This window comes from Plecotus auritus (assembly GCF_963455305.1).
Source record: "Plecotus auritus genome assembly, chromosome: 14".
Lineage (NCBI taxonomy): Eukaryota > Metazoa > Chordata > Mammalia > Chiroptera > Vespertilionidae > Plecotus > Plecotus auritus.
Window position 1 is genome coordinate 9,821,309 of NC_137780.1, and position 22,912 is coordinate 9,844,220.

The window sequence follows — 22,912 nt, forward strand, 5'->3', positions numbered from 1 at the left end:
ACCTCCTGGTTCATGGGTGGACGCTCAACCACTGAGCCACACTGGCCGGGCCTCACAATAGACTATGGTGCTCTACTTGTGTCCTTGAAATCGGGAACGGGGACACGGTCGTATGAAAAAGTGGCCTCGCTGCGGGAGCTCATAAATTCTGTTAGGCTTTGGATGAGTTCAAAGAGCTGCCATGTAAGAAAAGCCTTACAGAGGGAATTTATCTGATTATGGCAGTAATAATGACCCAGCTGTTTATGGCAGATAGAGAAATAATTCATGCAGGCAAGAGGCCGTGGTGGCAATGACACTCCGCATTTAGTAAATATGCAAACTGTTCACTTCTAATTAACCAAGCTCGAGGATGCCCTTATTAAACGTATAAACTAAAAGTGCCTCCCTGACAAGTGATGAATTGTTACATTGCACAAACTCTTGCCGCAGAATTACGGCAGTGAACTTGGGGCTTAACTTCATTAAGAGATCTTGTGGGATAGTTAAATGAGGATGGACAGCAGAGCAAGGCTCACCTGACAGCCAATGATATGTTAGCGCTTAATGGAACCGCGCCTCTTCCTCTGTCCCGCCGAACTGCTCCGATTCCCGACAGATAAACTGGGAAGTTCATTTGAGTTCCAACAATGAAAGTAAATGGAATATCCGGACAGCCCACTGGGGAGGCCACCCGACACATTACCTCCCCAGGGAATCTACCACACAGCCGCGTTTTAGGATTCGCACATCTTTCATGTAGCGACACGGAAAATCTACCACTCTTTAACTTAAAATTCCTTGTTGAGTGACAATAAATGGTCTTATTGAGTAGCACTGTAATATCTTTCAAAAAGTAAGTGAATGGCCCTGGCGGGTGCGGCTCAGTGGCTGAGTGTCAACTGGTGAACCAGGAGGTCAGGGTTCGATTCCCAGTCAAGGGCACATGCCTAGGTTGTGGGCTCGATTCCCAATAGTGGGCGTGCAGGAGGCAAACAACAACATTGATGTTTCTCTCTCTCTCCCTCTCCCTTCCTCTCTCTGAAATCAATAAAAATATACTAAAACCCTGACAGTACAGCAGTCCATTTCCTTAGGCTCCACGGTATGTCATTCTCTGCTCTGAGAGGAAAGCCTTGTTATTGCACACATTTCTCAAAACACCCCTGAGACTTATCATCCTTAAGGCTTCATACGTAACAGAATCATTGTATAGATAAATTATTCTAAATGAAACCATTTTATTGAAACTAAGCTATTTTGCATAGAACCAAGGCATAATATAATCTAATGTACTGTCAGGAGTACAGGATATTTAAATATAGTACAATAAGTTTTAAGTTGAATAGAATCACATTTCTATCTTATCAACACACATCTGCCTAAGTTATCCCTGAGTTTTAGAAATTATTTCTAATTATGGTTGAGTAACTGGTCTACAATTTTCACTAGTGGACTAGTGATTATGCTACTCACCTAACTGCGTCATTGGTCTCCGAAACAGCCCTCAGATATGCCTTGAAATAATAATAATTGAAGCAGTATTTCCGAATCTTATAGCCTCGCCATCGCTTCTGAATCTATTGAAGTGAGTAGAAAAATAAAATATGCCAGTGAACATTTTTAGTGAAAGCATTAACAGTTCCTCAGAATAAAGGTAATGATGGATGATAATGCATATAAATTATATCATAGGTTTTTTCATTAATGTAAGAATATGTATAGGTGCCAATGTAGGTTGTAGTCATAGATTGCTTACAAAATATTTATAATGACAAAAACGTACTTCTGGAATATAATTTATTTTAAAATATTTATAATTGTTTCATAAATACTAAGTATGAAATTAGCAATTGTAAGATTAAATATTTGCTTTACCAATTCCTACCAATTCTACTTCCTGACTGAACAAGTTTTTTGTTTTACATAGTCAACTGACTTGAAGATTGTATTTGGTCTCACTGAAATCAATTTTTTAAAAATATGTTTTTATTGATTTCAGAGAAAGGATGGGAGAGGGCGGAGAGAGAGAAACATCAATGATGAGAGTGAATCATTGATCAGCTGCCTCCTGCTGCGTGCTCCCTACTGGGGATCAAGCCCACAACCTGGGCATGTGTCCTGACGAGGAATCAAACTGTGACCTCCTGATTCATGGGTTGATGCTCAACCACTGAGCCACACTGGCCAGGCTGAAATACATTTTTTAAGTGGGCTTTTTTTTTTAAGTGGCTTTTTAAATTCAGTGGTATCAGTTCTCTAAACAAAATGTCTTGAATCTTCATCAAGCCATTTGAATACTTCTTTAACAATAACAAAAGCTACTATTTATTGAGTTTTTATTTCATGTCCTTCAAAGTAATCAGCAACTTTCAAAAGTGATTGGTATGAAACAATTATTGTCATTGATCAGCTCTGAATAGATAATTTTAAACAGTCATTGCGAGCTCAGCAGATTACAGCTTGTTAACGGGCAACTTCCAAATGACCCTTTAAGCTAGTCAAATCAATGATGCATATTCCTCATTAAGTAACATCAAAACGTAAGTGGGCTTATAAATAACGTTTATTTTAAGCACTAAAACAAATGGCAAAAGCCTGATATATCAAAAGTCATCTACTCATAGAAAAGGTCTACCTCCACTGAGTTTACTTTAATTCCTCAAAATTCTTAGTGACCTTAATGTTATCAAAAGACAGAAAAGTAATGTCTTCTCACCTAAAATTAAAAACAAAGACATGGCCCAGCTGGTGTGGCCCAGTGATTGAGTGTCGACCTATGAACCAGGAGGTCACTGTTTGATTCCCAGTCAGGGTACATGCCCAGGTTGCAGGCTTGATCCCCAGTAGGGGGCATTCGGGAGACAGCCTATCAGTGATTCTCTCTCATCATTGATGTTTCTACCTCTCTCTCCCTTACCCTTCCTCTCTGAAATCAATAAAATATATTTTTAAAAAAAGAAGACATGGACAACAAATTCACTAATAACGTAGCTGAAGTTGATGCTCCAAATGTATATGAGAGCATACAGAAATAGAACACTTATTCATAATTAAACTTTTTTTTATGAATTAGAATGCACAACACTCCTGAAAACTATACAAAGTAATTTTGCCTTCATCTTAATACCACACATAGTACTGTTAGGAAGCGGACTTCCTAAACCCAGTGATTTGGGGGCCTCAGGTGACACCCCATGTTTAACCAGCAGCAGAAATGGAGGATCAACTCCCTACCCGGCCACACAAAGATGCACAATTGCCCCTCTAGATGGGACAGGGAGCAAAATGAGCTGAGCAACTGCATCACCTCCTGACATTCGCAGAAGATACTAAATGCTGTGCAAACAGAACTGAGGGGGAAAAAAGTTGGGGGCCAAACTGAAGAGAGATCCGCAATGAAGCGGCCAAGATGCCGGAGGAGAAGCAAAACTGGAATCTGGAGCAAAGTCAGATCAAAGACCAAAAAGGCAATTGAGTGTCACTCAGAACAGGGCCCAGGAGCCAAGGTAAAAAGTTACCGAGTCACTGATTGCCGTGTTAACTGACTGGCCTGGCCTGGCGGCAGATCACTAAGGGGTTCGTGTAGGCGCCCTGCGGGTTCCGACAGCAGCGTGTACCAGATCTCAGCGGACCCGTCCGTGTTGGGGGACTTTGGCAGGACCCCAAAGCTCATGAGATCTTCCATCCACACGAGAACTGCACTAGCCAAATATTACCTCCCCACACCCAGTCTGTCCACCCCACACAGCCCAGGCAGGAGTTCAAAACAGCCTGAAGATCCCCCACAAGGGCTAACATGACTCCAACGAGGACTGGAGGGGCAGAGACAGAAAGGATTTAAAACAAACGACTTGTTTTACTCTCTGCTTAGAGAAGAGCAAGCCGGCGTTGGTGATGTATTAAGGGACATCGATGTAACCACCGACTATAAGCCTAGAACTGCAGATACAAAAAAGAAGAAGATCAGATCTGGGGCCCCAAGAGGGTGAGGGTGGGTTGGTATGGATACAGTATGTAAATGAGTAAGGCTAATAAGATGTCACAGGTTCTAGAACAGAAGCGTGTCCATGGTAAAACAGGGACATCAAAAGAGAGAGTGATCAATTCCACATGGGTCGGGGGATTGTAAAGTCTTTAGAGGAAAGGTGACCCTTTGAAAACGAAATGCAGCAAACCAGAACATGAATATCTACTGCAACATAAAAAATCACAACATGGCCCTAGCCGGTTTTGCTCAGTGGCTAGAGCGTCGGCCTGCGGACTGAAGAGTCCCAAGTTCAATTCCTGGCTGGGCACAGGCCCAGTTGTGGGATCGATCCCCAGTAGGGGGCGTGGAGGAGGCAGCCGATCAATGATTCTATCTCATCATTGATGTTTCTCTCTCCTTTTCCCTTCCTCTCTGAAATCAATAAAAACATACATTTTTTTAAAAAAATCACAACATGTAATTTATTCATTATAAAGAATGACATCTATTTAGAAATGGATAGGCTAAAAATAATTTTTAAAAAAATTCCTCTCTTTTCAGAAATGGTCCCTGAGCCTCCTTGAAAACGGAATGTGATTTGTCAGGCTAGGAGTCCATGGTCAGTACAGAGTTTGCAATTGGCTCCGTATGTGAAGCATACTTAAAAAAAAAAAAGTTTTTTCTTTCCTGTGGCAGGTGACGGTCCTACTCATGACCTGGGGGCGTGTCTCTGACTCTGTTACCAAGCAAGGTAAACAGGCCACTGCCACTGGGTGTCTGCCTCTGGATGAGACAAAGAAGCAGGAAGATCTACTGCTTCCTCTTGGTTTCCCCCCTGAAACCACAGAACAGAGGTGGACAGAGAGATACTGGAGACTGTCCCTGGGCGAGGCTCCCAGCACCCACACCCCTGGAGAGGGAGGCACCCTCCCGCAGGAATATAAATAATCAAAATAACGTTAATCCGCCCGCCACAGTTCAACACAGGTTTTCCGGGAGGCATCTTACTGTCTTTTTTCACCCCCAATAAAATCCTTTATTACCAGAAGTAAGAATGAATAGATTAATGAAAGAAAATATAAGACAAGGTAGGTTTTAAGGACATTAATGAAACCCGCTTAAGTAACTTCTCCATTTATAATAGCTTCACAATCAAGCTATGACCATGATGTCTGAGACCAAAAAGAAAACAAACAAAAAAACTTTTGCCTTGCCCATTCCCCAAATCTGTGCAAAAGCCAAGCCCGCCTCAGAATCACTAACTTCAGCTTTCTATCAGGAAAATAACACATAACAATGAACACAGAAGTGATAGAAATAAAACTTCTAAGCTGGAAACTGACTTTATTACTGTTAAATCATTTGAATAATTTCTAATTGATTTGTATTGGGCAGGAATCTTAAATTCCAGAACCACGTTCATCTATTTATCACAATATTCTCTATGACATATGGAAACTAATACATTGCTTCATTAATATTTATGGTCTTTCTCCAGTTATGGCTCAGAGATATTTAACATTCTAAAACATAAGCATTGATAATTACATGTTTTACATTTTACTCTAATTTTTAATACTGCCAGGATTATTTAGTATAGCTAACTTTTTAACTATGTACTCTTTTCTCTCTTTACCATTAGCATATCAATCAAATTTGCATTATTCTGGTTTGCTCATTTTATTAAAAACGAATTCAAGGCACAATTGACTTTTCATTTGTTTAACAAGTGAAGAAATATTTACCCTGACAGCCATTGCATTGTAGATATTCATCTTCATATCATGATATGCTAACTGTGAATCAAGAAGAAAAAAAAAAGATGGCATATATTTCAGTTACACAAAGACAGTGCAGCCTTTTCTTACATATAAAAGATAAGAATCTTTATACATAATACATAATAAGAGCTCTAGGCTTAGAAAAATGAAATCAAACTTTGTATTGAAGAGATAGGCTTCCTAATACATAATGCAGGCTTAACCAGAAAAATCTATGGTAGTCAAACTAGGCGCTAATGGAGATATATGATCATAAAATGCTCTCCGCTGAGTTTGATAATCAATGGGGCTGTACTGAGAATAGAATAACAAAGCAGAAATATTCACAAGTGCTGGTGACACGTAGCATTGTATGATTTATTCACTGGGGCTCCCTTAGCCAAAACTCACAGAAACATAAAAGGAATTCATATTTCAAGACGTCTGGTTTAATGAAAAATTCAAAGAAAGGCTGTCTTCAGTCGAAAGCGTTCAAGGATGGGGATGCAGCGATGGAGGAAAATTGTGCCTTCCAACCATCTGTACAAAATGCTATGTACTTAGCTGCCTCCCGAGGAATGCACGGGAATTCTGTTCCGTTTAACATTCATTTTAACACCATAAAACCATAAATACAATGATATCTTGTTACAGCAAATCCCCTGATACAAGAGAAGACTTCCTAAAGTCTTGGTTCCTTTCTGGTAGAGACACTCCTGTCTATTAACAGGCATGTCTCTGTTATAGCAAATCCCCATTTGCCACCATAGCTTGTTTCAGTGAAAATACTGCTTTAAATAAAGCTTCCATATCCATCCCAGCTTTTAATTAAAAATATTAAAAGAGTTCATGAGAGTGCAATAAACAGCAAAGGAATAAAATACACACGTTTTTCCAACACGAAATACAACTTGATCCATTTTTATTCAATCAAAATTCGTGTGACTAATAGTTCTCTGGAGTCCAGGTAACAGGTGCTGTGTCAGGCAAAATCAGAGACAAGTGCCTTCACTTTTTACATAGGGTTCCCCCACCCCCCACCCCGGCCCCCGCCCGCCACACACAGGAATTTGTAGGAAAGACTTTTGCTGTAATTAGTATTGTTTGCCGTGCCCGGTCTGATCCAAAGCAAATTGTCTGTGCTGAGCAGAGCTGGCTTATTCATCAACAGTCGGGGCAATTAGGAAACAGTTGGCTGCAATATGTTATTCACAAACGAACACGATGCTGGGACTTCATTCTAAATTCACCGTCTTTGTTTTCGCAATCAAGGCATAATTCTTGGTGTTGGAGGTGAATTCCAAATAGTTCCTTTAAAATCCTACTTCTTCAAGGCATATCGAGGCAGGTATAAACAGTAAGTATTTTTATACAAGAGACACCTATTGGAAATCATATCTTTGAAAAAAATTGGGGTTCAGAATAAGATGTTCCTTATTTTTATCACATTGCCGTTCAGTTAGCATCCCTGAGTGTGTGGGAGCTTTTAAGCCACAGACCGGGGTTCAGTTCCTGTCGCTGTGTTTAGCTGCCTGTGGCTTTGAAGGTGTTACTGGAGGTCGCCCGGCCTGTATCCCATCCCCACACAACGGGACACTCCTTACTTTCTAGAGTTGTTGTGAAGACTGACATGAGACAAAGGGGCTTGGGACACAGTGACGGTCATTACGGGAGGGATCACCACTCGTGTTGTGAGAAGCATGTCCTTCAGCTCTCAATAAGATCCAAACTGTCTAAGAGGTTCAATTTTATTCTGAGCGAAGAGGAAAGAGAGAGACAACTTTTAAGCCTCAGGATTCTGAATTGTATAACTAAAAGGTGGAAGAGCACTTTGATTCCAATGTATTGGTCTCGTGTGAACCAGTAATGGATGTTACATTTATTCTCAATTCCCTAAAGCGCACGCACACACACACACTACGCACCACACCAAAAAACCACATGTGAGACCTTTTTGAGTAATATATCTATACAAACTTGACCAGATCAGCTGGCTTTCCTTGCTAGCAAGGGTGATACAGAGACAATATTTGTGCTGGAATGATGGCAGCGGAATCTTTAAAAACCATGCACATATGGATACCAGAGAGGACGGGCCCAGGCCTTCATTATTTTCCGTATCAGTGTCACCCTCATTTCATAATTTTGAGTAGAATCATTAAAATGATTTATTACCAAATAATCATGAGTATTTTCGGCATATGCTTTGCCTTGTTTGCTGGCAACCGATACCAACCTGGTGATTATCAACAGCTGATTTTTAAAATAACCTGTATTTTTCCACACACAAAACAATTAAAAGTCAATTACATTCTTTCTCCCAGTTGCTATTAATAGAATCTTTAAAAGTAGGTAAACCAAACTAAATTCATTTCATAATTAGGTGAAAATATGTTAATAAAGTTTTAAGTTAATATTAGTATGTCAGAGTCTTAAGTTATTCAGACTTAGGTGTTTATTTAAAAGACAAGACTCTGCAGGGAAAAATATATTATGTTTCAGTTTTATGCCCTGACATCAAAGGGTGCTAAGTGTTGACTTATTAACTTACAACTTATTTGGAAGTTCTCTAAAGAAATTTATTTTAAAAATTGGGCATTTTCTCATCTATTGAAGAAACATTTCCTTACCTAACGAAGAGAAAGAAAAATGCCTGTAGAAGCAACCATGTCAATCTCATCAGTTTTAAAAATAGTGAGCAAGCCAGGCGTGGCTCAGTGGTTGAGCATCCACTTATGAACCAGGAGGTCACGGTTTGATACCGGGTCAGGGCACATGCCTGGGTTGTGGGCTCAATCCCCAGTAGGGGGCGTGCAGGAGGCAGCAATCCATGATTCTCTCTCATCATTGATGTTTCTATCTCTCTCTCTCCCTCTCCCTTCCTCTCTGAAAGAAATAAAAACGTATTTTTTAAAAAAGAACATTTTAAAAATCAAAAGCAATAGTCATCCAGGAAACAAGAAAGAGACAAAGCACAGAAGATTAGAACTGCGCTGTTAAACTGTGGGTTAATGAGGGTGTGGGAGTGGAGGATGGAGACACTTCCGGGCTAGGTAAGCTAGCTGGTGGCACTGTGAGGATGTGTAGGAGCTGGAGAGAAATAGCCAGGTGTGGCAGAGTTTGGAGGGAGGCTGTCTGGAAACACAGCACCTAAGAAGACCCAGGACTTCTGTCGTTGCAACCCACTTGCTGTTTGAGCTTGGCCACATTTGAGACTGTTGACCACTCCGCTTTCTAACAGTTTTCTCCTCTGCTTGCTGTGACACTGGGTCTCTGCTTTTCTATTTATTATCTACTCGAATTCTTTCCTCTGCCCGAACCCCACCACAAGCTTCCATAAGCCTCGATTCTTGGCCCTCTGCTCTACTCTTCGGATACCTTCCCATCAGGTGGAAAGTCCTGTCATCTTGGAAGGGGGCTCCCAAACCTGTATCTCCAGCTCGGACTCCAAAGCTAAGCTCCCTTTCGGTCCATCACTTTCATAAGCATTTGCTGAGTGCTGATGACGGTGTTCCAGACGCTCTGTGGAGATCCAGCTAGATCTCCTTGCAAGACATCACCACATGGAGGTGTCCTAACATCAGCACAAATGCAAAGAGCTCACAACTTTCTTTCTTTCTTTCTCTTTCTTTCTTTCTTTCTTTCTTTCTTTCTTTCTTTCTTTCTTTCTTTCTTTCTTTCTTTCTTTCAGAAATATATTTTTATTGATTTCAGAGAGGAAGGGGGAGAGGGGGAGGGAGAGAGAGAGAGAGAGAGAGAGAGAGAGAGAGAGAAACTTCAATGATGAGAGAGAATCATTGATTGACTGCCTCCTGCATGCCCCACACTGGGGATCGAGCCCGCAAATGTGGCATGTGCCCTGACCAGGTATCAAACCGTGACCTCCTGGTTCATAGGTCGATGCTCAGTCACTGAGCCACACCACCCAGGCTCAGTTGATGTTCATTGACTGTGTTATGGGCCAGAGATTAGTCTAAATGTTGGTGATCCCAAAATGAACAAGCTACAGTGTCTACTCACCATCTAAAAAGTAGAGAAAAATCATCAACAAATAAGTACGTATAGATATGTATATACTGTGAAAGGTGCTTTAACAAAAATAAAGCCTCTGGTGTCATTTGGGTGCAAAGAAATGAGTCATCACTTCTCCACCGGAAAATCAGGAATGGCCTCTCAGAAGAGGGCTCGCACTAAAAATTAAATCCAATTTTGTTCTTATGTAAATATTTACCACAAATAACTTTAAAATTACTTATAAATCTGACCAAAGTGAATGAGTTATGGCATGTTGTATAATTTTAATGCTACCATATATAAATTGTGTAATATTTACCTTTATCTTGTGTTGATAGTATTTCCTTCCTAAGTAACTTCTCCACCATTTCTGAATAACGGTTGCGACTCTGTGTAAATACCTGAGTGAAAAATATGCTTATTAGTACACTTTCACTGGAACAAAAATATCTCTTACAACCTGCTTAGAATATACCTTCCTGCAACTCAAAAAATCAAAATCAAAGCCAAGTGAATGTATACTTTCAAAAAGTGGAGAGTTGCCATTCTGGGATAGAATTCATAATTTCTAGAAGTAGAAAAAAAGGTATAGATAATGATTCAGTATTTCTTTGGGGCTGCTGATGAAATAAATTCTTTAAAATTTCAATTATTTTTCAATATTTACTCTCTAAAATATTCTTTTATTCTAAGACAATTAAACCAGTCATGGTGACATGTTGAGAGATAAGCCAGGCACTGTTGCTATGAATCTGCAAGATTTAGAAATAATTCTTGAGGTTAGAAAACGGTTCCCCTCTCTATTCTTTCCTTATATTACTCAGTCTGTCCAGGTTAATGTTGTGTTTGTCTGCTGAATTCAAAAGACTCTCTTTGCTGCCATGTTTCTACTTTACTGTAATCAAAGATGAAAACTTCATACTTTAAAGTATATTTTTACTGATTTCAGAGAGGAAGTGAGAGGGAGAGAGAGAGAGAGAAGCATCAATGATGAGCAAGAACCATTGATCTACTGACTCCTGCACGCCCCCTACTGGAGATCCAGCCTGCAACCCAGGCATGTGCCCTGACCTGGAATCAGAACCGTGACCTCCTGTTTCATGGGGCGATGCTCAACCACTGAGCCACACCGACCAGGTAAAACATCACACTTTAATTTGCATGTCTGGTTCCTACTAATCATTTAAGGACATACACAGTATGAACTCCAGCCTGCATTCTGAATTATTACTGATGAGGCATATTCGTCCTTCACCTTATCCAGGAAAATATTTTTTTCAGGATGGAAGGGAAACTGAAGGAAAGTTTAAGCATTGAAGAAAAAGTGGACCAGTTAAAGATCAACTTCAATCCCTTTGCAATAGGAATGGTATCGTTCTGGTATCATTTACCAAGTTGCTGGAAAAAAATTGGAATAGCTTTTTTTTGGTTTCGTTTTTCTTCTTTCTTTCCAGTCAATGAATTAATTGCTATTACTATTAGTTACTGTCACATCCAGTGGAATTTGAAGAAAAGAATTTTGTCAAATATGTTTACAATATTGAGAATAGATGCAAGTGGAGAAATGGTCAATATAATTGTTTTCTGCTATGTAAGAAAAATGACCAAAAGAGTTATATTTTTAAAAAGAACATTATATACTTCATCAGCTACATTACAGTAACATAAAAGATTACTTGAAATGAGCATTACATGCATAAGTTACATTTTGTAAGGAGTATATTTTTATGGTATATCTGAATTTTCCACAACAAAATCATTATACCTGATATACGTCCGAACTTGACATCCTCGAAACCAGCTCTGGATTTTAACTGCTGCCTCATTCTCTTTTTCTCTAAATACATCCACAACACTTAAAAAAAAAAGAAACTTTTCATTAGTGACTAATATGACTCTAAAGCAAGCCAATCAGTTAAACTTAATCTTTAATTTCTTCCAAATTGGTCATGATCATTCAAACATCATCCTATCTAATAGAGGGAATATGCTAATTTAACCCTCATGCCATCGCAAAGATGGCAGCACCCACAGCCAATAAGGAGGGAATATGCTAATTGACTGCCTCACCCTCAAAGATGGTGGCGCCTGCCCTAGCCGGTTTGGCTCAGTGGATACAGCGTCGGCTTGCGGACTGAAGGGTCCCAGGTTTGATTCTGGCCAAGGGCACATGCCTGGGTTGCGGGCTCGATCTCCAGTGGGGGGCGTGCAGGAGGCAGCCGATCAATGATTCTCTCTCATCATTTATGTTTCTATCTCTCTATCCCTCTCCCTTCTTCTCTGAAATCAATAAAAATATATTTTAAAAAAAGATGGTGGCGCCCACAGCCAATAAGGAGGGAATATGCTAACTGACTGCCCCACCCACAAAGATGGTGGTGCCCACAGCCAATGAGGGAATATGCTAATTGACTGCCACGCCCTCAAATATGGCAGCGCCCAGTCCCCTCAGCCCCGCTGGGGCACCTGCCTCTGGAATCTTCCAGTCCCCTCAGCCTCCCAGCCGCCCAGGGCTGGCCCAAAGTGCAGGCAAGCCTTGGATGGTGGCTGAGCAGAGGTGTGATGGGGCGTCGCCTCCTGCCCTGAGGGCTCCCGGACTGTGAGAAGGGGCAGGCCGGACTGAGGAACCCCACCTCCAGTGCATGAGTTTTCATGCACTGGGCCTCTAGTTTTAAATAAAATTAAAAAAGGGGGGGGGCATCTGTAGTATTTTCAACAATGAAGATAAATTTAAAAAATACTAAATAGGAAAAAAGCATTTCAGAAAGCATGAGCTATGTTTAAAAAATAAACCTTTTTCTGAGGGGCCATGTGTTTTCAACAGGTTTACTTTTTAAAAAAATTGCTATGCTCACTTACTTTGCAACTAACTAATTTGCAAGTGATGTTATAAGAAAATAAAGAAACGATGTGGTGGTTTTTATTTTTTTAAAAAAACATATCAAGAAGGATTAAAATGTTTGCATATTTCAGTCAATGCATCAGCTACATGAATCGCCTCTAAGTAAAATAAATCTATCACAGAATGCCAATTCAAGATAGAATTCTCAAAAAGTCCATTTCAGTTAAAGGAGGCAGGGGAGAGGGCCACGGGGGTTATAAAGAGATAAAGAGATACAAAATGCAGTCATTAGATCTATTAACTTACAGCCCAAAGAGGTTCAATGAAGACACACTTCCATCTTCATTTTAGCAATCATTAGCAGCCTCCCTCCCTCACTCCCCCCCATTTGATGAAGTGATTTGCTGAGGGCAACTACTGTGGGCCACAGAGGGATTTCCCTCCCAGAATGCTGCTGGGCACATAATTAGCATTTTCTGTTTGCTGAATGAATAAAGAATGGCCCGTCATCTATTTCTTGCTTTTAAAAGCAATTCCCTCAGAATTATGTTTTTGGGAGAGAGGTTATTTTTTGTTGTCATTATAGGTTCTGTTAAATACATAGATTTCATTATGTTTATTCATCATAATTAGAAGAAAAACAGAATGGAAAGTAAAACACTGGAAACAATAAAAATCCTTAGACAATACTATAACGGCTGAGAAAGAAAAACAGGATGAGCTGTTGAGCTGTCAGAGACAAATGGTTGGAGAAACAAGTAGGTGGATGATAGTTCTAGGTAAGAAGGAGAGCTACCCAGAAAGTCTGACTGAAAAGAACCCACAAAAGCAAAAGGAGGAACCAAAATTTGCATCAAAGGCAGTGATCCGGATGCGCAAAAGAGGGCAGTCCACTGGTGTGGCTCAGTGGTCAAGCGTCAACCTGTTAATCAGGTCACCTTTCGATTCCGGTCAGAGCACATGCCTGGGTTGTGGGCTAGACCCCCAGTGGAGGGCCTGCAGAAGGCAGCCATGTTTGTCTCATTTCTCTCTTTCTCTCTCTCTCTCTCTCTCTCTCTCTCTCTCTCTCTCTCTCCCCCCCCTCCCTCTCTCTCTCAAATCAATAAAACCATATTTTAAAAAGACAACAACAAAGAAGAGCATGAGGAAGATAAGGAAAGAACTTCACTCAATAAGGCTGATAAGAAGTGAAAGTCATGATAATAGAAACCATAAATGATTTCTTATGGTTATTTAACCCTCTGTTGCCATTAACATTTAATATCACAGTAGGTCTATTTTCCTTCTTAATGTACTCTATTTAAATGACTGAGCACAGCTGTCTCTTCTTTTCCACCAATAATTAACACTGACTACCTTTGCAAAAGAGAAAAAAAATGAATAGGTGTATAGACACAGCTAATATGTCCTTTGAACGAATGTGTAGTTTGAACTTACCCTTACTTATATTTGTTGTTAGACATGCAAAAGATAAGCAATCAAATTATCTACTTTGAGTTTATGTCTTCTAATATCTCCTGGTAATAATGCTAACATATAATACATAGTCAAGAGCAAAATTAAATTGTTTCATTTTGGAGTTATAAATAATAACATATGTAAATCCAAGCACACGTATTGTATTATACTTATTAGAACTATATATCTTAAAGGAAAACATTTAAAAAATATCTAGTAGTTCACTTACTGCTAAGTTTTAACTTACGTGCTGAAATTTGACATCTATACACATTTATCTGTTGCTCCTTTTAAAAAAACTGCTTAAAAGTGAAATTTACAGATATTTGAATTACCACTGGGCTGCTGAATACTCATACAATATGTCATGAACTGCTAGACATTTTATGGTTAAAATGAAAAATGTGGGTAACACTTTATTTTAATGGTATATTAATTAGTTCCAAATTATGATGAAAATCCTATAGCAGTGAATAAAATATGACATCTACATGAATTTGAAATAAATTTATTATGATCAGTATTATCACAATGAATACTAAATGAATTATTAATGATGAAAGACCAAAAGTATTAATGGGAATGTAATAAAACATCAAGAAAAAGCTGGAAGTTTCTAGTCACTTCGTTATCAACTAGAAATAAGCACTATAACCCTGGATAACACTATATTCCTGTGCATCAGTGGCCACAAATTAACTGACAATAGAAAATGAAAAAATGTGTGGTTAAATATCTGTTAATATGCAAAAACTATGCATTTTGCACATTAACATACTGTGCTTACTCTGTATTCTATGTATTAGCTACTAAATACTAGATTAAAAACCCAGTAGTTTTTCCTTCCTTCTCATTATCATATAAATTGTAACTATTTTAGATACCAGGAATAAAATTCCAATATTAGCTGCCCTCTATTATAAGATATATTGATGTGTAAATTTATTAGTTTTTGAATATCATTTCACTCTTAGGTCTCAAGGATGTCAACCTCCTTAAAGGCAGACACTATGCCTAATCTATACTTTGTGCTCAGGTGATCGCCCACGTGCCTAGTAAGCCCTCTCCTATTAATTAATATACTGATACTAATTATCCCGAATAGTTTAAACACTGTCCGTTTAGGGAGACAAACGAGTCACAGAACAGAGTTCAATGATGTTTTTGAAATAATGGAGGCACAAATTCCCAGGTATGGGGGACCTACTAGCTCACCCAGATAGGGGAGCCCAGGTGACCCCAATCAGGTTATTAAACCTTTTTTCATCAAACTGCGGAGTGATGATGTAAAAAAAAAAACATCCAACACTTCATTTTACAATTTCATTTACGCCGGGCTTTTACTTAAATCATCTCAAGCTGCTATCTACGCCCCCCATCCACTCCCTAAGTATAATCCCCTGCATGGTAATACTACTTTTAAATTTGTGATTATGTTCGCAGCCAACCAATGAAGGGCAGGTGTATACTTCTTGAGTGAGGAAACTTGTTAGGAAACCTCTGCTGAAAACCAGCTGCCTCCAGTCCAAGCCAGCTCTGAGCGGTCCCCTGCGGATGGCTTACCTGTTTCTAAAGTAGTACTGATGTCCCAAAAGCGCGGAGCGCGCCTGCAGCCGGGCTAGCGTGGCCATAGCCTCTGGCGCTGCTTTCCTACTGCTGTTGCTCTCGGTCTCCATGGCAACCGGGCCAAACCATAAGGCAGATTCCGGGGGGGTCCAATTTTGGTTTACTCCACTTTTATCCACCCTGTTTGTTTATAAAATGTTAGAAAAAAACAATATATTTTGAGTATAAACAAAATTTACTTTCGTTGCCTCTGTGAGTAAAAGCAGATTAGAGGTGAGGCAGACAGTGTGGTGGGGGGGGACGACGGGTGGTTGCTCCCGACTTCCGGTTTCCGCCTCCATTGGGTTCCCGGAAGCTCCGCTCAAAATGCTGAACTGCTCTGTGCCAGTTGCTGGGGTTGCGCTGATTGGAGTCAGTTCTCGGGCCTGAGCCTCAAGGCTAGGCTCCTGGGTGTCGTTAATGTTCGGGGCCGCCGGGCGCCCACCGATCGGAGCTCCAGCCGCCGGGAACCGCTGGTGAGGCTGGCGGCCCTGGGGATGAGACACAGGACGGGGTTCTGGCCCGAGGCCGCCGGACCTGGCGTGGAAGGGGGAGGGAATGGTGGCGGGTGGTCCGGAGGCAGGCCTGGCTCCCACGCGTGCCCGGATGCACGCGATCTGAGGGAGGTGTGCAGGAGAGCTGTGAAGAAATGCGGTAAACGCTGGCTGATTGCTTGTCTGACACGCTGCGGTATTTTAGGAGCAAAGCTTTCTGTCCTCCTGGGGCAGTTCACTTCCCAGTGATGGTTGACAGGATTAGGGACCGGAACATGGATCTGAATCCAGGCCTAATGCCCCCGTTTACCTTTTAAAATGGACTAGGTCATATCAGATCAAATTCCAGAGATCTAGAGTTCTGGAAGTTTGGTAGAGGAAGCGACCTCACCCTCCCGCCCACCCTATCCATCCACCCACCCACCCCTTTTTTTTGGAGTGGGAGTAACTGTTTCTGTCCCTTGAACCTTCCATTCTAGTTCAAATGAGATAGGTACGGGAGTTCCCTAAGGACATGTAAATGCCAGGATTAAGTCTGGGGTTTCCACTGTACCCTTCCGACAGCCCTGTGGTAGATTATTATTACTGGCACAGAATACTGGAGTGACTTGTCCAACACCGCCATGCACTTTTTCAGTCCTAGAGCTGGGGGCTGGGATGGATTTCCGTTGAAAACTCCAATGCCTATTCCTATTTCCTCCCACGTTCTTTTCCTCCAAGCATACCCAAGGCAAGCAGTGAAACAAGCAGATTTCCCACTGACTGTGAATTCTCAAACAGCAAGTGTTGAACAACAGGTGAAATGTGGCTTAAAAAAAAAAAATGTATGTCTATTCCTAGATTAGGCAACAAATGAAAACACAGGGAATCCCAGTTATTTCTCACCTGAGAAGTTAAAAGAATATCTTGTTTGGAAAGTGATCAGATCATCCTGTGGTTCATTTTATAACGAATATAGATGGTTTATGCTCCTTTTAAATTCTCACATTTTCCATTCAGAAAAACAGGGAGTTTTTTTTTTTTTTTTTTTTTTTTTTACAATGGTGCTGTGATTTAGCTTAGGGTAAAACATGTATTTCTTAAGTGTTTAGTATTTTTTTGTTTTGGCAATGGATATACTGTGTAACCACCACACCTAACAATATAGAAGACATTTCCTTCACCTGGAATAACATCTCCAGGGTATCTTTCTTAATGTTTCACTCTTCAAGCTCTTTGTTAAGGAAGGGAGACAAAATGTGCTGTGTAGACTGCTCTGCTCTTGCTGTCTTGATACTGACTTGTGGGACAGGTGACTATTTAATTTAAAAATGTGACTCAACTCCTTCCTCTCCCACCTCCTACCTAAATCCTGGTGAGACACCTCTTTATAATACAGTTCTCTTTTAAAGAGCCTACTCTGTTTTCAGTTGGCAGCATATGACTCACCATTATGACACGAGTATAAAATAGTGCCTAGCACTTTATCTGTGTTTTTGAATGAAATTCTTAAAATCATGCTTGATTTGGCAGAATGAATGTGTTCCAGACAACTGGAACCTTTATTTTCTAGTTTATCTGTACAGCCATCCTGTCATTCATCATTTCTTACTGGACTTTTTTTTTTTTATTCATTGATGGGACATTTACTATACTATGCATGTAAGTTTCATGCCAGTGGTGAAATTCCAGTGCCTGTTAGGATGTTACTACTAAGTTGTTAATCGGTGGCAGGTTTTACATACATTTCATCTTATGTAAAATCTTTTGAGATTTTATTTTTATTATTGCATTTTATAGATGGTGAGAGAGGCAAATATAATTTAAGTAACGTGCCCAAGTGTCATTTGCAGTATGATTCCAGTATATTTACAAAAACTCTTTTAAACAATCTATGTATACTGCCTATGTAATGTACAGTGTCTTAAGGAATAATGTACAATATCTTAAGGAATATGTGAACTGGAAAGAATATGCCTGGATTTGTTAACCAACCTGGATGGAATTCCTGATGTATTTAACTCTCATCTTGACTACTGCTTTTAGGCACCAATTGGGTAATTTATCTCTTTGTTAACAATTTGCAAAGTAGAACTGATACTATATTTTATAGTAAAGAAGCCTAAGGAAGAAAAGTTTTATACAATTAAATAATAAAGATCCTGTGACTTTTTATGTGTTGGGAAAGGAATGTACTGTATATGTTTTGTTCCAGTTAGTCTTATAAGTGATTCATATTATGTTTTCATAAAAAATGTTATAATAGCTGAGTGTCTACCACTTCCTGCCTCAGCACTCACATACATTTTTGAAATTAGGATCCAAAATATATCTAAATTGGTTCATCTAACGTTAACTTTTTAAATTTTGATTCATTTGGTGGACAAATAACATTTAGTATTTAGATACAATTTTCTTTATTTTTGCATTATTAATAACTTATACTTAAAGTCAATTTCTGGAGTTTTGGAGGAAGTATATTTTTAAAGATTGAACTAAACAAATTTTAAAAATTAAGTCCTTGATAATTAGCATATTGAACAATACTATCTATTTAACTTTATGTGGTTTGCTTTTAAAAAAAAACATTGAACTGTTGATTTGGGACCTTTGTTTCTATAGTTTCATTCCTATTTGGTATTTTTATTATATATATATTTTTAGGTCTGGAAAACTGCATAGTGAAATATGTTCATTTTAAAATAACAACTCTTTTTTATTGTCTTTAATTTCATGTTGTCAAGTTTGTTTGAGTTAAGTTTCTGTTTCAACAATTAGAAATCAAAGCAATGGCCGGTATGATTTTGGGCATATGACTCCTTGATCTTGCTATAGCTTCTTAGCATCCATATTTATGGAAACCTTTAAACAACCTTCAATAGTATGCCCTTACCTGACACACTTAGTAACTAACCACTTAGAGTATGTTGGTAATGTGGCAGAAGTTTTGAAACCCGGATTGCTAAATTTTTAGTTAAGTCATATTTTTCCTTGGCTGCTTGTTCATTTATTTAGTCATTCATTAGTTTGCTCCCCCAACAGTTTGTTTTGTTTTTCACATCTATGATTTGTCATCTGTGATTTGTCAAGCATTGTGCATGCGTTGTCTCATACATGGTAGGTCCAGTTGGATCACAAGGTGTTTGTTTTTAGGTTCTCATTAAAATGAAAAGACAAAACAAAGTTATTATCGGGAATTTGCGAGTGTCTGAAATTATAGACTACAGAGAGTCTATAAAGCTGGAGTCAGCAAACCATGACCTGCCATCACCTGGTTTGTAAATAAATTTAATTAGAGCACAGCCACACCCATTCGCTCATGTATCACCTGAGGTATTTTTCCCCTTATGATGGTGAAGGTTGATAGTTTTGACAGAGACCCACTAACCTGCAGGGCCTAAAAGGTTTACCATCAGACCCTTTATGGAAAAGTGTGCCTACCCCTGCGATAGACTGTAGAATTGTATAATCTACAATTAGAATATTTTGATCCCTAAAGTACTTCTAGAACACTCTATCTAGAACACTGTAAGACACTTCCATCTTACATCCTCTCCAGGGTACCTTTCTTAAAATGTTTCACTCTGCAATATCTTGTTAAGGAAGGGAGACAAAATGTGCTGTGTAGACTGATCTGCTCTTGCTATGTTCATACTGACTTGTGGGACAGGTGACTGATTTAAAAATGTGACGCAACTCCGTTTTTCCTCTATCTTCCACCTTCTCACTAAATCATGGTTAGGCACTCCTTGATCTTGCTATAGCTTCTTAGCATCCATATTTATGGAAACCTTTAAACCACCTTCAATAGTATGCCCTTACCTGACACATCTACTTAACTACTAGTAAATCCTTAGAGTATCTTGTTAATGTGATTGTTCAAGATCTTCATATTTGAATTACGTTTAAGACAGTGGTCGGCAAACTGCGGCTCGCGAGCCACAGGCAGTTCGCGAGCCGCGATTTGCCACTCTGTTGACTAATGAGTTTGCGGACCACTGGGATAGGGGCTTAATCACAAGGAACAACAACAGCCTGTAATTAATTGGAATCGAGAGTCTAGGTCAGTGGTCGGCAAACTCATTAGTCAAGAGAGCGGCAAACGGCGGCTCGCGAGCCGCCGTTTGCCGACCACTGGTTTAAGAAATAAAATCAGAGTCCTGGGCCCTCCGTCACCAGAGGACCAGTGTAATTTATAAACATTCCCAAAGAATACGGATGTCTATCCTTGCCAGCTAGTGGATCATTTCCTCACTGATGACACAGTTCAAAGGTTTCTGTTAATTTTTATTAAAATAGTAATTTAAGAAGGCCAAGGGACTTTCAGATGAACTCTGAGAAAAATGATGGGCCATTTTAGAACAGCGAGCCTCCTGTTGAATTTGAACCTAGTTTCTGTGTCACTGGGATCCGAGATGAGTGTGGTGTGAATATATGCCTTGCGTCTGATTAAACTCTGCACATATATTACAAACCGTAAAGGGCCGTCAGTCTCTCCGTCTCCCTGGCCTGGCCAGGCGGGGACTGCAGGGTGTGTGGTGAGCAGAGGCCTGTGTGGGGTGGGGACTGAGAAAGTTCTCTCTGTGAACCATCCTGGAAAGCTGGCCTTGGCAAAGCCAGGCATAGACTAAAGCTCAGCTTCCGAAGCAGAAGTAACTTCTCCATAATCACCCAGGAAAGATATAAAATTCCTGAGACCTTTCATTGCTGATAGGCGCACTCCCTCTTGACCTAATTCTTGTGTTTAATCAAAGAACTTCTACAAGAAAAAGGAGCTTAACACGAGTCAGAATATACTATTAATTTTGGACGGGTGTAGACCAAGTCGTCAGCGGTCACATGCTAGGCTAACATGGCTAATGCTGACTGTTTTGTTGACCCATTTTTCTTTCTTTAAAAACCCAGGCATTTCAGCCGGACCATGGAAGAACTGGTGCACGACCTTGTGTCGGCCTTGGAGGAGAGCTCGGAGCAGGCCCGCGGCGGCTTTGCGGAGACGGGGGACCACGCCCGGAGTCTGTCCTGCCCCCTGAAACGCCAGGCCAGGAAAAGGAGAGGGAGGAAGCGGAGGTCCTACAACACGCATCACTCGTGGGAGGCCGGCCACGGCCTGAGCGAAGGCTCGGACTCCAGCTTGGAAGAGCCGAGCAAGGACTACAGGGAGAACCCCACCAGCCATAAGAAAGATCACAGCGACTCCGACGACCAGATGCTGGTGGCCAAGCGCAGGCCAGCGTCCACCCTGAACAACAGCGTGCGGGGGAAGCGGCCGCTGTGGCACGAGGCGGACTTGGCCTTGGACGGCCTGGGGAGCCGGAGCCTACGGCGCCGGAGGAAGGTGAAGCGCATGGCCGTGGACCTGCCGCAGGACACGTGCAAGCGGCCCATGACCCAGCCCCCCGACGGCTGCAGGGACCAGGACATGGACCACGACCGGGCGTACCAGTACCCAGAGTTTACCAAAAGCAAGGTCAAGAAGCGGAAACTGAGAATCCCCAGACAGGGCCCCAAAACCCAAGACGAAGGCGTGGTTTTAGACAGCGAGGAGCTGAGCCAGACCAACAAGGGCAAGATGGAATACGAAGAGCAGAAGGTCTCCGACGAGCTCATGAGCGAAAGGTGGCTTTCCTGTTTCCTACTTAGAAGGGCCAGTGGGTATGGTGTTGTGGTTGGATGTGTTTTGTATTTTAATTAATTCTCTTTTTTAGAATAATGATAATTTATAATAATGGTAATGACATTACTATTGAGCCATGGTCATATTTCCTTATAATTTATGATGTTCAGCCCAAAGCAGAATTGCTTATTTGATTTTACACAGCCTTTTGATTGTGTCATAATGACTTAATTTTCAGCTACAAAGAGAAGAGGGAATAGATTTTCAATGGGAAAGGATGTGCATTTGGATAATAGCACATTGGTAATTCCTAGGATTGGCTTTATAATTATTTGTTTAATTATAGAGTTTTAGTATTGGTTCTCTTTAGTTTCACAATTTTTTCAGTTTATTTTTTTTTTAAATTTTTTTTGCTGCTTTTTTTTGTTTTGTTTGTTTTTTTTTGTTTGTTTGTTTTTTGAGAGAGAGAGGAAGGGAGAGGAAGAGAGCGAAACATAGATAGGCTGCCTCCTGCCTGTACACTCCCTACCGGGAATCCAGCCCGCAACCAGGGCATGTGCCCTGACTGGGAGTCAAACCAGCGACCTCTCAGTGCACAGGTCGACACCCTACCACCTGAGTTGCACTGGTCAGGGCTTTCAGTTTATTCTGATTACTGAGAATCAAGAGTTAATAGCACTTCAACCCATGTGGCTTGGAATTTTAAGTCTAGCTTGCTAGGAATTCTGATCACTTATGAATTGTAAAGCCCACCTCACCATCTGGAACCCCTGAACTTGTCATTAGACAAAGGAGAAAAAGCAGTGATCCACTGATGGTTAGTCTAAACCAAGCATGTCAAACTCAAAGGCTAACACGGGCCAAATAAACGAGGCATGTGGCCTGTGGGCCGCGAGTTTGACCTGCTTGGTCTAAACCATCCGTGCTGGAAAGAAGGTAAAGCACAGCGCCAAGTCCTGTTTTAACAGCATCCAAAGGTAAGTGGTCATTTTTCTGTTACACAGAGCTAATGCTACTTGCAGGAAATGAGAAAGTATTGACACCATTCATCCTTTCAGGTGTGTCCTTAAAACCAAATGCGGAATTGTGATGCAGAAAAAACAAATGGTCTGGGCAAGAGTATTCGATTTTTTAATTTGTAGGACTGGCATTTTTATCATGTGGATTGCGAGCTATGGAATATATACACACATA

The 22,912-nt window shown here is 40.5% G+C and overlaps 2 protein-coding genes across 7 annotated transcripts in view; one reads left to right on the plus strand and one right to left on the minus strand.

Moving 5' to 3' along the window:
* Positions 1-15,688, minus strand: part of SPATA17 (spermatogenesis associated 17) — a 189,829-nt gene extending 174,141 nt beyond the window's left edge. For all 4 annotated transcript variants that reach the window (XR_013959644.1, XR_013959645.1, XM_080651392.1 and 1 more), the window contains exons 1-5: positions 15,587-15,688; positions 11,489-11,578; positions 10,043-10,124; positions 5,695-5,745; positions 1,456-1,559 (exon numbers count right to left, since the gene is read on the minus strand). Coding sequence is in view for 2 of the 4 variants with exons in the window: in XM_080651392.1 (XP_080507518.1) it covers positions 1,456-1,559; positions 5,695-5,745; positions 10,043-10,124; positions 11,489-11,578; positions 15,587-15,654 (395 nt within the window). In the remaining 2 variants the exon portion in view is untranslated. The remainder of the gene's footprint in view (positions 1-1,455; positions 1,560-5,694; positions 5,746-10,042; positions 10,125-11,488; positions 11,579-15,586) is intronic.
* A 258-nt stretch (positions 15,689-15,946) lies between these two features.
* The window catches only part of GPATCH2 (G-patch domain containing 2), a 90,163-nt gene continuing 83,197 nt past the window's right edge, over positions 15,947-22,912 (plus strand). The window contains exons 1-2 of one of the 3 annotated variants that reach the window (XM_080650907.1): positions 15,947-16,104; positions 21,007-21,720. In XM_080650907.1, coding sequence (XP_080507033.1) covers positions 16,049-16,104; positions 21,007-21,720 — 770 coding nt within the window. In that variant the 5' untranslated portion in view covers positions 15,947-16,048. The remainder of the gene's footprint in view (positions 16,105-21,006; positions 21,721-22,912) is intronic. The other 2 variants (XM_080650905.1, XM_080650906.1) reach the window with 2 other exon arrangements.